The following is a 14,173-nucleotide window of genomic DNA, read 5'->3' as shown; positions in this document are numbered from 1 at the left end:
CTTATGACCTTGCATTAAGGATAATGTAGTCCCTTCTCCTAAAGACTTCGGTACCTCTAATTTGCTAAAAGCGATAAAGTGAAAACAAGCACACTTCTTCAAAGCTTGATTTCTATAAAGTATAAAGGCAAAGGAAACATAAGAAAGTATATTATGGAAATGTCTAATATTTCTTCCAACAAATTTAAGACACAAAAGCTTGAGTTGTCGGACGACTTACTCGTGTATTTAGTGTTAATATCTCTTCCTGCGCAATTTGATCAATTTAAGATAAACTATAATTGACAAAAGGAGAGAGTACAAAGTGGACAAATTTTTATAGAACATTTAAGGACAAACCCCATGATTGCGGACCCTATGACAAAGGGGCTTCCACCCAAGGTCTTTCATGAGCAAACTGCTCACATGGGTGTTATATAATTAGAGGATTCTTTGATTTAGTGGGAGTTAGTCATTGTTATCAGTTATGTTCTATGTTTGATAGTATATATACATACTTATATATTCATATTATGTTCTGATCAGAAATAAAGTTTAGTTATTTAGTTTATTGCACTTTGTATGATAATATTAATTTTATTAAAGTAAGGTGGACCAGTTGAAAATTGACATGTATTGATCACCTTCATGTGATTTTCATGCTACATATTTCATGATTAATCTATGTCATTTAGTTGTGTTTATATTTGTGATCATGGATGGGTTTAATTATGACTGATATAATGAAAACCGCTTTGGTCCTATATATGAATATAATTAATGGACGAGATGAAGGTATGTCCAATGTTCATAATGGAAATTTTGAGCTCATAAAGTTTAACACATTTATAAGGATACATATATGACCAGTGGGAGATTGTTAGAATTTTTTGGGTCATACATGTAATAAATTAATGTGTTAGGACCATTATTTAATTAGCCAAATTAAAGTGATCTATTTAATGTAAGGTTTATGGCTAAGGATGTAATTGTCATGAAAAATATTGTGTAGATACCAAAATCTTATTTCTATTTTTTGTGATGGGTAAAATTGGAATAAGAAACCTTGAATAATCATGACCCTTCATGAAAGGGCATGAGATTCTAAACTTGAATTATAAATAAGGGGTTATGGTCCCCAATTGTACACTACTAGAAAATATCATTGAATATTTATTCTCTTTATCCCATTGAAGGAGAATTTAAGGAATTAAGGAATCTACAATTGGAAGGTCATTTGTCCTATCAAGATCATCATCTTCTCATTAAAACTTCATGGATTTTAAAGGTACGCTTCCGCTTTATATTTTATCATGAATTGAGTATGGGTTCATAATAAAGTCTTGATTAATTAAGACAAATTTCCAACAAGTGGTATCAGAGCCACCCATACTTGATTCAGGTGTGAATTTTAGTAATTATTGGTATTAAAGTTTTAAAATTGAATTTCTTAGAACTAGTATAATCCATCATGCAAATTTTTTATTTGTTTAATAAAGAGTATAAATGATTATGTAAATTGAAGATGTAATTATTTGCAATATCAATGTATGTCTAAAATAAAATGGCTAAATTTTCATGTATGCATGGTATAACGAACACCATACTGAAACATTTTCAAGCATTGCACATATAAATTATTTAGTGAATCATGTATATATATATATATATATATATATATATATATATATATATATATATATATATATATATATATATATATATATATATATATATATATATATATATATATATATATATATATATATATATATATATATATATATATATATATATATATATATATTAATTGTATAACCATGATTAAGACATTAAATTCGGTAATAAGAAGACCGTAAAATCACGTAATACCATTCCTATTGAATTGTCAAAGATGATGCATTTTGTTTATCTTTAATTCAATATACTTTTGAATTATTTAATCATTACCGAAAATTTTAATACCGATAATCATGTTTTGTTACCAATGGTTAGTAAGTTTGAATTGAATATATAATATATACTAGTATATATGCAGTCGTGTATGATAGTGCTTCGTTCCTTTTTTTTTCCATATGCATTATTATATTATATATGAATCATAAACTGAATTGTTGTGAGGTATTCAAATGTGTTTGCAAGTTTTGGAACACTCTCACTTCGAATGACATCTTTGTGGATTTGCATCTTAGGAAATCAGCAAAACGAAATCCTCACTTCTTACTCATCACTGAACATAGTACAAAAATAGGCGAGTCAATGTATGGTAGTTTTATTGGATTTGACTACGAACGTGGTGTCATTCCCTACTCGGTAAACAGTTTACTCGACAATCCTTCGTTCGACTTTTCCGTAGACTCTTACTATCTGGTGCAAGACAAAGGATGCTCTAATATAGTTGGTTCCTGCAACGGATTGATCTGTTTGGTTGGTGAATATAACACATATGAGTATTATGAGTACTTGTTCCGATTATGGAATCCAGCCACCGGGACAACATCTCCTAAATTTGGGTTCTTAGGCTCATTGCACGATCCTCCCGCCGGCCCTGTCTCTCGTTATGACTGTTGTTACAAATTCACCTTTGGTTGTGATAATTCTACATCCACTTATAAGTTAGTGGCTTCAAGTTACGATGCACATGCTCATAGAAGCTATGTCAGAATTCTAAGTTTCGGTGATAATGTTTGGAGAAATATTCAAAGTTTCCCTGTTGATCCTTTGTATTCTGACTTATCTTATCAATATTATGGAGATGTTAGTGTGTATTTCAAAAGTACTATTAACTGGTTGGCTATTCAAAATCATTTATGCTATGATTCTACCAATATTGAGGATATTAGTATCGAACAATTCGTTATTGTTTCCCTTGATTTGAGGACTGAGACATACAATCAGTACTTATTGCCTCCTGAATTTGATCAAGTTCCAACTGTAGCTCCAATTATTAGTGTGCTGGGAGACTGTCTTTCTTTTTCTTATTGTTATAATGAAACCCATCTTATTATATGGCAGATGAAGAAATTTGGGGTTCAAAATTCTTGGACTAAATTTCTTAAAATTAGTTATTGCAATTTTCAAATTCATTATGACTATAGTAATGAAGATATAGAGGGTAATGAAGATATAGAGTATAATTTTGAATTGAGGCCGCTGTTTCTTTCTAAGGATGGTGATACACTGGTACTTAACAATATCATTCAAGAATGCCAAACAATTCTCTATAATTGGAGGAATGATATAGTAGAACGGACAAAAATTACTGCAACTACAATAATTACTTGTGATAGCACTGTCCATAATGCCTCTTGCACAGCCTATGATTATATTGAAAGCTTAGTTTCAGTTTCTGGAAAGTAAGCTCCTTTTCCATCTTTTACATATTGGAATTTATGTTAATTTGTATATGCTGTTTTCATAATTATCAATTGTGTAATTATTCTTTTTTATGATTGGTTGGATTGGTTGCATTTTCAAAATGATTTTAATACAACATTATAATAAGTAGTAATACATCTGATGAACATTGTCACATGGTAGGCGTTTCATGTCATAATTGCATAATGCTTTTTCCTTAATATTTGTTATTCAATTTTATAAGTTTGTAAATTGAATTATAGGAGTGAAATTATATTCTTTGATTTAATGAAAACACTAAGAGTACTTTCAATGTGTATTCCTTCTTTTACATCCATTTGTCATTAACATATAAAATGTTATTTTCGTGCGTGCGATTGCAGAATTAGGATGATCACCGAGAACTAATATAGTGTGGGAATTAAGAGCTTAGAGGAACTGCTGCTGAGGCTGTGTTGGAAAGGGAAGACTTTGGAGGAACATGGTTCGAATTAGTTAGAATTTTAGAATGATATTTGTCCAGGTACACGGGGACATGATTTTTTATGTACTTTGCTATACACCTCTTTTCTTTTTCTTTTTTTTTTTTTAATTAAACTATGTTTATCACTTATATGATGGCTTTTCATCTTGGTTTGCATATTCAAAAACTTATTTAAAAGGCCGAGGCATATGATAATTATTGCATTCCAGTGTTTATTACTTATATGTTTCAGTTTAAACTTTAAACCTGGTGAGAAAAGTGCATAATGTTTATTAACTTGTATCTGTTGTAGTAGGAATTCTACATCTGTAGTGTAATAACAAGTGTTTATGTAAATCTGTTAGTAATAGGCCTCCTATCTTGAGAAAGATGTAAATTGAATTACTTTGGTGGCCCTAGTCATAGGAGGTTCAATTCATGATTATAATTTAGTATGATTTTGTGCTTGAACTACATGCATGAGGACCCCATGTTCACCATTTCCATCGATCCTTACTATTTTTTGAACGACAAAGAAGGCTGTTGATATTTGCAATAGATTGATTTGTTTGTCTAGTTAATCTTTTACTTGTGAGTTTGAAGAGTACTGCCTCAGTTTATAGAACGCGGCCACAAGTACAACTAAAAAATTCAGGTATTTTCGTGATTTTCGTAGCTCCCAATGGGATTATCAATTTAAAGTTTGGTTTGAACAATTCTAACACACACTTTTAAGGAGGTGGCCTCCAGTTACAATCCACATCAACAGAGAAGCAATTCGAGAATTCTCTGAGTGATATTGTTTGGATAGAAAAAAAACGTAAAACTCCAATGGATCAATGTAAAATCTGATGCAATTGCTGTGATAATATGCATTAATTTTGGAATGCCTTTGTCACTCATTTGAGAAGGCAGCTTCTTTTCTATTATTTTAATTTCATTGTTTTCTATATAATTGATACATCACCATATTTGCCATGCATTTTACTACGTTAATGTTCCAATGAGTTAAGTATTAGGTTCAATGAGGAATAAAGAATCTACTTGTTATACTTTTAGGTTTCAATATTAGGCTTGCAAAAAATCCCCTTAGTTTTTTTAGGTTTCAATAACAAATATGGTTGTTGCAAAAAGGCATCTCCAACAGTTCAATATGTCCTTGTATATAATATGCCACAAATTTTCTAATGCCTACTAATTTCAATATATCCAACTGTTCTAGTTTGATGATCCTTCATTAGACTTTTGTTAGAAATCAGTTCTTATGACAAATGTTGTTTCATTCCACCTTCATGTGTAACCAAGGTTTTAAATAACGGTCGGCCGTTGCTGCGTAAATATTTTTGCAATTTTGCTCAGTACAGGTGTCGCAACATTGATAGTGTTCGTTGTGGTGTGAACTAACTATATTTTGTTCTTTATCATAAAACAGTTAATAACATTATTGATATCAACACCTTCCCATGCCATTTTGTAGCATCCGTTTTTTGCGGTAATGGACCTAACTGTCTGTATAATGTGACTGATTGGTGTTTTAAAGAGGCCAAAATGAAGATGTTGATTGGGTAACAAAACCAGAACCACATACATAATGTTTAACCGGGTGACTTTCTTTTTGATACCTTAATTAAGCAGCATCCTCAAGTCCCCATCTAAACTTACATCAAAATTAAGGATTCAAAATGAATGAATAATTAAAATCAATCAATACCAATTTGAGCAGTTGCATTACTTACATCAATCTTTGATACCACCCACCAAATCCTGCCACCAATGACAATCGTTTCATTGACACTGACCAACTTGAGTCCAACGGTTTTGATGATGGCGGTGGGTCATCTGGTGCTGATGATTCTTTCAGTTTCGCTTCTGAATAAATTCATCATTAAACTCATTGCATTTAGAGTCAGACAGATAATTGATCTACAGTCTGTGAATTTCCTTTGGCCATGGTCAAAATGCCTAAGCAAACAATAGCATTTTAAATACCGCACAAACACCTCATACTATTCGATGTCAGGCTTGCAAGTTCATATCATAGCACACTTAATCCATCTGCTGTCACAGACTTACTTGAGCCAAAGGAACATGGTGACTAAAACACTCATTAGTACAGAAGTGAATTAGAAAGTGTCAACTGTGTTGTGGATATCAAACACAATAACTAATACATATTAACTAAAAATGTTGAATTCATTCTACAAGGTACAAGTCAATTAAGAAAAGTTCCTGTAGAATCATCACAACCAAAGTTAATTTTAAGAAAACTATATTCTTATCCTTTCCAAACTCAAAAACAACAACAACTCTTATTTTCATCTCTCTCGGATTCAAACATAAAAACAAAACAAAAATAAAGCAACCAAACAACAACTATTCAAACATAAACTATTTTATAGGTTTTAATTATTTTCTTTCATCTTCTTCTCCAAACCCAGCCAAAAAACCATATTTGTTTTGAATAAAAATGAGTCAACCTGCCATAATGAAAACGGAGAATCGGATCTCAAAATTGGGGTTTGTTAATTTACGCTCTGTCTTTGACGTCTCCCACCATTTACGCTCTGTTAGTTCTTGATAATTTACATGACTTATTGAAGGTGCAATCATAAAGGTGCAGCCATTTAGCAGCTGAGTTTATGAGTTTTTAATTTTAATTATTGGGTTTCTATGGATCTAGTTTTATCTTCAACTTCTAAGTATTACAAAGTTGAAATGAATGTTAAAGTTTCAATTTTTATGAAGTGATTTACCTTTTGAATCAATTTTAAATGGTGGGTCACTTTTAGTTTCAATTGGGTTGCAGTAAAATATGAAGAAGAAGATTGTTCAGCGAAAATAGAAGAAGAAGCTTTTTTTGCTTTGATCTTAGTAATGTTGTTGCTTTGTTTTGAAAAGTTGTTGTTTATGCAGATGCAAGATGCAGTATAAACATGTTTTGGAGATTGTTTCATTGCAACATCAATTTTTTAAACTAACCAGCTACACATGCAACCAAAAAATATAATAATTGAGAAGTTATTTTTGAAGAAGATGTAGAAGGTTAACATGTCACCTGCTACATCAGCAAAAGTTAACGTCGTTATTACGGAAATGACTAATGTGGTCCAATTTACAGAGTAAGAGATCAAAATAACTTTTTAAAAATTAAGGGAGCTAAAATGGACCCCGAGATAAAGTTAAAATGAAAAAGAATATTTTGCCTTTTTTTTTATTAGGTAAGATTTTATATTCCCCCATTTTATAATTTTTCTCTGATTTTAATATATTTTTAAAAAAATCTTCTTTATTTGCAATGCAAATTTTTTATTATTTTTTTGACCAGACAATTTTTTATTTATTTAAATTATTAGTAAGATATATGTAATAACAATAATAATTATATATTTTATTGGAGAAAAAGGGATATGTACAGACTGTGTAAAATATTTTTACACTGTCAACCAATCATAACCATGTATCTAATTAAAATACAATTTTAATTTTAAAAAATTAATAGGGCATGGCAAGTGTAAGGATTTTAATTGGTTGTATGTGTAACACTATCGATTAGCAAAAGTTATTTTTCCCTAAGGATCTCGTTGGCGAGATCTTATCCGCTCTTCCCGTGAAATCTATTCTGCGATTCAGATGCGTTAGCAAGTATTGCGATAACCTCGTTTTCGATTCCCATTTTGTCAAACTTCATCTCAAGATTTCATCAAAACGAAATCCGCAATTCATACTAAAGGCCGAGGATAGTACACTAATCTTTAAGTCCCTCTATGGCAGTAGCGATGAATGGGAGGTGGAGGAAGCTTTCATTCCCTGCTCTCTATGCACATTAATCGAGAATCCCTCTTTCGCTGTTGAAGTTGATCCTTACTACGTGGTGAAAAACTACGAATACCGTTTAATTGGTTCCTCCAATGGTTTGATCTGTTTTGGTGGTCAAACCAACTACTGTGAGTGGTTTCGATTATGGAACCCAGCCACCAGAAAAACATCTGCACAATTTGGGTTCTTACACTTAGTTACCAATCCTCACCCCTCCCTTTTCTATCTTAATGTTGAATTCAGTTTCCAAAGCGTTTGACATGATTTGGACTTTACACGTTTTTCCTTTTGCTGATGCATCAAACAGGAGTTTTGGTAAACCGATTCCATCTATAAAAGCAATTCTTTACTCTAATTTTTGTTTTTACTTTTGCGTTTCATCAATCTTTCTCTTCAAAAACTTTTCTCTTCCAAGCTTTTACCCATTTCCTACTTCAAAAACCTTTGCCAATCTGCAACAATGGCCGCTGCTAAGTCCACTGCTTTTAATACCAATATGAACACTTTGGCCGCTATATTATCGCAAGAAGATGAAGAAAAAGGATTATCATTTGCTCCTCTACCTCCTGTTAATAATATGAAGAACATCATTTGGAGAAACCAAATGCTTATCCCCTATCAAGTTTCAGACAAACTTCTAGCTTTCCTTGGGCCATATCCTAATCCCAGGACTCACCCTAACAAGGTTAGCAACTTCTTTCCTGCATTTAATTCCACTATGCCAGTGGCATTTGTGACAAAATGTGAACTTGACTTGAAGTTCAAGGACCCTTCCATGAGGGTTTTTCGTTCGACTCCTCCACCTGGAAACATTCATTACCTAGCGTGGTTAACCAGGGTTTAAGAACAAAAGAAATCAAGGTGGGAAGAATTAGGAATCTTTGAGGCCATACAACTATCCAAAACTGGCCATAGGGTTAATGTGTCGATGTTGCTAGCTTCCGTATTTTTATGGGAAGGTTCAACCAACACCTTTCAACTGCCTTGTGGGATGTTAACCCCCACTTGCTTCGACGTGGCCGCTATTACTGGGCTTTTTCCACTTGGGGAAATCTTTGACCCCTCTCTCATGACTGAAATGGAGTTCAATTTCCCCAATCTCACCATAACAAAATACATCAACGACCATCATGAAAAGATGAATGTTGAAGTCTCCGACTCAGAGCACATTGCTTTTCTGACATATTGGTTATCTTATTTCTTATTCTGTCCAGGTTCCATTCAAATAGAAAAGGCATATATTCCTCTGGCTATCCAAATCCATGAAGGTCGAAAGATCTCCCTGGAGAAAGATCTTACTAGCTTCTTTTTACCATTATTTGGGTCAAGCTTATGTAAAAGTAAAATTTTTGCATACTACCCCAAAACAAATATCTCTTTCAGGTCCCTTTTGGCTCTTACAGCTCTGGCTCAATGCTACCTTTGAGCCACGTATAGGTTACTGATAAGTGTCAAAATGTCGATATTTTGAGTATATATTTGTGGCACTTATCGATTCTATTCTTATGATTTTTGTAATAAAATCCTAACTTTTGTGTAAATATGTGCATACTTGTGTTTTTGATTCATTTTTATACCAATTAATAGTTTTCCATTCATTTTATAGGTATTCATGCATCTTTGGAGCATTGAGTAATAAAGACCAAAGGCTAAGCTTCAAGAATGCAAATTCTACCAATTCATCAAAGAATAAGGCTCAAAATAAGAATGATAAAAATTATCATTTTGGTTTCCATTCATTTATTATTGGATAGAGCATTGAATAAGCTTTTCAACGCTTCAAACCGGGCGCAATTCGGAGTTACGGTTCTCAACTTATGGCGAAAACAAGATTTCACTTTTGCTGTCATCCGCTAAGCGGAGGGGGTCCGCTGAGCGGAGCTCCAGCGGAGCAAATCAGAGGCTGGATGCAATTTTGAGTCCGCTGAGCGGAACTGCGCAGAATTTTCTTTATATTTTTCATTTGAGACATTTTAGGGTTATGGTTTTGGGAAAGTTTTAGTCCCAACTCCATCATTTTCATTCTTAGATCAAAATTAGCTTAGAAAACAACTTTGGAGGTTGCATACGGATGATCGGGGGTGGATTGAGCGTCGAACGGAGCTGACAAACCGGGAGATTTTTGGTTCATTTCTCTTATTCTTTGTGTATTTCTCTTTGGTGGAGTTTTGTTTGTATATTTACTTGAATCTTATGTATATTTACCGATTATAATGTTATGTTTAACTTGCTTTACAAATCTATGTTGATGTTATCTTGGATTTTTGCTCTATGCTGGGGATTTTGGGAGCTTTAGGGATAAACTTCTTGAATCCTTATCTAGGATGATTATCTATTAGTTTCTGAACTCTAGAGATAGATTTAGAGCTAGCATTCACTGTGGGTATCTGTACTTAATGCTTTCGTGTTTGAGCGGCGCGCGAGAGATCGCCGACGCGAGAATACGGATGTTCTCGTGACTTCGCGTTAGAGATAACCTTAGTTGTGAGATGATCTCGTTTGTGCTCCAGAGATGGACGCTTATGTGAGATATACGTGATGACATAGATGAGTATCGTAGGTTGAGTATAACGGGTTGGTAAGTGTATGTTTGTGAAGAGTGAATATATTTACATTCCTGATAAGTTATTTCTCTTATAAGAATATGTTTATTCTTTTCCTGTCTATATCTTTGTTTACTTTTTTCTCATTCAATCCAAAGTTCGAAACCGTAGAAACTGTTGAATGGCATCTCTCCATCTCTGAGGACGATAAATCCTGGATCAATATTTCCAAATCTTGTTTGTTGCTTGCCCTATACTGCATTCAACAGTTACACCATCTCACCAGCTCTCATGAGCGTGATGCACGATTAACGAATCGAAGGCGTCAAACTGATTCTGCAAACTCCTTACAGAGATTCCAACAAAAAAACCTTTATGAGGTTTTTTCAAATGTTCCTAGATTCAAAAGTTTTCCTGGATTGCATGGCTCTTTTCTCTAACAGGTGTTTTGGCTCTGATTGGTTCAGAGCTATTTACCTTAGAACAACACCCGCATCCCATGTTAGGTCGAATGCTATTTGGTCGGCCTTCCTTACCCTAAATCTTCTTTCTTACCGGATCGAAGCAACAGGGAAATGTTATGGGTTTATGAGTTACCAAACCAACCTCGTGGCTCGACAATTTGGCTTTAGCCAATTTCTGCCAAGAAGCTTATACCATTCTTTGACTGACATTTGCTGGTCAGGAAGACCCTTCACAACTCGTGATAACACAGATTGCTTGAAATTTCACAACAAACAGTTTCTCAAACGCCTAAAGTTCGCCTTCCAAGCCTCCTATCTTACAACTGAGGAATTCGACCAATGGTGGTCGACTTATTACTAAGAACTAGATGTTAACCACTTCTTGGAGAAGTTATGACTGCTTTTAGCGTTATAGAAGATCGACTCAACATTAGTAACCTTTTTATTTTTTAATCTTTTCCTTTCTTGAGACAGAATCATATATTAAACATTTGTTTTGTTTTTTAGATCTTGGAGAGGAAGAACCAGAACAAGAAGTCAAAGTCGAAGCACCACCAGTGGCACAAAAGGTAAATCCTTTGTCCTAACATTCATCATAATGTTTATTCACTGTTTTTTACTCATTCAATTTCCCTTAGGCTAAAAAATGCACTAGTTTTTCCGACACCACCAATACAACAAAAAGAACAAAAACTGCTGTCAGTAGAAAGGTTAGCGTTTTTAACATTGCTCAAACACCTTAATTATGCTAGCATGTTTTAGTTCCAAAATTGAACCTTTGTCATTATTTCAGTTGATAATTAGCGATGTTGACTCTGACGATACCACTTCGCCAGATAATCACACTAGTGAAATTTTCACTCAAGCTCCATTTCCAACCCCAAAGAAACCGAAAAAGAGGACTATCGGGAAAAAACCTCCACCTACTCCAAAAAAATCCTGCAAGCGGCCAAGATGAATTGACTATGTGGAAAACCCCCCATTGAGATAAATTATTTCGTCTCATGCTATATCTTTGACTGTTTACTTTTTCGTGAGTTCATTTTATAATTGCAACTGTTTTGTAGGAACCACAAAAAATAATAAATCTGGATGCCCCCAATCAAACTTCCAAAGAAACTCGAAATGTTTCTAAAGGAAGTTCATGGAACACTAGCTTCTCCAGTCCAAAAAAAACGGACGCTTTCGAGAGTGCTGCAAACTCGACTAACACCCCTCCCAGTCGACCTCAAGAAACCATAAGCATCCCTTAAACAATTTCTAAAGATGATTCCACAACAACCGTGACTAGTCTGTCGACTGTCAATCCAACAATTCCTCGTGCAATCAATACAGAAAACATTCCAAAGACTTCTGACCAAATGGATTTCATTAATCAAATCGCCGAAACACATCAACCTAACCCACAACTCAGGGACCACATTTTTGAACTTTACTTTTTGTCAGTTCTTAAAGATTCAGATGAGCTTGGAAGAGAAGTGGGAAAGATGCTTGCAAAAATTATCAAAGCCCTACTTCCTGCGTCGATCACCCACTACTTTTTTGACTTCGAAGCATACTTCCATCAAATTTGGAGAGACCTGGTACTGAGGACAAATACTGATCTCCAGGTTAAGAATAAAATTCTTGAGATGAAACGAGAATGGGACTTCAGTGCCAATTCCACCAAAAAAGTCAAATAACTCCAAGGAAAATCCAAGGGCACTCTGACAAGGCAAAGGGCATCGACGCCAAAATCGCTAAATACCAGGCCCAAGTCACTAAACTTAACAAGAAGATAGATGATCTTGAAAAGGCGAAAGCTACTCTGGCCCAGGTCAAAAACCTTCCTTCTCCCAATGCTATTAACCAGGAAGCCCTCAAAGGGATCGATCATGGCGAAAAGGCCCTTGAGCTTAAGGAAAATATTCAAGCTCTCAAGACTGGATTGGCTCGACTTGAGTCTAAACTATCATTTGAAAAGCCTAAGTTAGTCAACTTTAAGAATAGATTCCCATCTTTTTAGAACAATAATAATTATACTTTTTGTATCTGGTGTTTTAAACAACACCTTTCTTTTGTAATTCGTGGCCTTGTGGCCATTGATCTAACATTATTTTGCTTATGTTCTTGCTATGTCAATTTCCTGAAGTATAGGTTTGTATTTACTGCAAACACTTTTGCCTCTACCCTTTTGTTATAGGCTTTAGCCACTCTTTATTTTTTCCTAACTAACATGTCAAGCGTTGTCAACCTCTCTTCGTCTAAATTGACCAAATCATCCATCATCATGTTCCAATAATGTTCTGATGAAATATCAACTTGTCTTTGAATTCTCGTTGACTATAAATATATTTACACGGGTAATACAACATCATGTCCATAAGTTAGACGAAAAGGCGTAGTATTTGTTGCTTCTTTTAGGGAAGTTCTACATGCCCATAGAATTTGATTGAGAGTCTGATGCCATTTTTTTTTGTTTTCTTCCCACATATTTCTTAATTAAATTTATAATGACTTTATTAGCAGCTTCAACTTGGCCATTATCCTGAGCGTAAATATACGTCGGTGTCAATAACTGGAATCCTGCCTTGACTGCAAATTCTTGCATCTTTTGACTAGTAAAAATTGATCCTTGATCAGTAGTAATAGTCTCAGGTATCCCATACCTATAAATAATATATTTCCGTTTGAAAATATTTACAGATTCTTGATCAACATTAACTAGGGGAATTGCTTCTATCCACTTTGTGAAATAATCTATTCCAACCAAAATATACTTCTATTGTTTAGAAGAAGAAGGTTTAATTTCCCCTGTTAAGTTCAAAGCCCATCCTCGAAATGGTCGAGGTTTAACTATACATGTAACTCATTGGCTGGTACATGTTGAATACCTAAATATTTTTAACACTCCTGACAACCTCTTGCGAATTCAATCCAATCTTTCAACATGGTTGGCCAATATAAACCTTGTCGAAACAAAAGCCATTTTATTTTATAACCTGATTGATGAGCCCCACAAGAACCACTGTGGACTTTTGATATTGCTAAATATGCTTCACCTTCGCTTAGAAATCTCAACAATACACCTATAGAAGCCTTTTATATAGTTCATTTCCCAAAATTACGTAAAATCCATGTGCCTTGCAAAGAGCATGTGGTTAACCAATTAGCGGAAAACCCGATCCTCCACCTCCGAACCCAACGGTCGGTTCACCCAGGATAAGCGTCACTTGCTGACTCTGCTCTATTACGTAGGATCTCGACAGTCTCCATTTTGGGCTTGCACGGCTAACCCAATACAGAGACCTTGGCCCAGCGTTGAGGCTATAAATACCCTCTTTCATTAGAGGTTCACGTATTCAATTACTCTCACTTTAAACCTTTGCACTTGCACTCGGATTTCTCTCTTCTAACTTTGGCATCGGAGTACCTTGTAGGTACACCCTCCATTCTCATAAGTTCATTCGTTACAGGACATTGATGATCCACTTTGATTAGGTACGATCACTAGCCATGTAAGATTCCCTTCATCATGTGCATGGAATGGATTCAAATGATTTGTACAGAAA

General features: G+C 34.3%; 1 protein-coding gene across 1 annotated transcript; it reads left to right on the top strand.

Moving 5' to 3' along the window:
* The first annotated feature begins 2,238 nt into the window (after positions 1-2,238).
* LOC131614384 (F-box/kelch-repeat protein At3g23880-like) lies at positions 2,239-3,339 on the top strand. Its single transcript, XM_058885978.1, has one exon. The coding sequence runs from the start codon at positions 2,239-2,241 to the stop codon at positions 3,337-3,339; it is 1,101 nt and encodes a 366-aa protein (XP_058741961.1).
* The last annotated feature ends 10,834 nt before the right edge of the window (positions 3,340-14,173 follow it).

Source organism: Vicia villosa, linkage group LG6, assembly GCF_029867415.1.
Source record: "Vicia villosa cultivar HV-30 ecotype Madison, WI linkage group LG6, Vvil1.0, whole genome shotgun sequence".
Classification (NCBI taxonomy): domain Eukaryota; kingdom Viridiplantae; phylum Streptophyta; class Magnoliopsida; order Fabales; family Fabaceae; genus Vicia; species Vicia villosa.
Note: the sequence above shows the minus strand (reverse complement) of the source record. Positions and strands in the feature narration are given on the sequence as shown.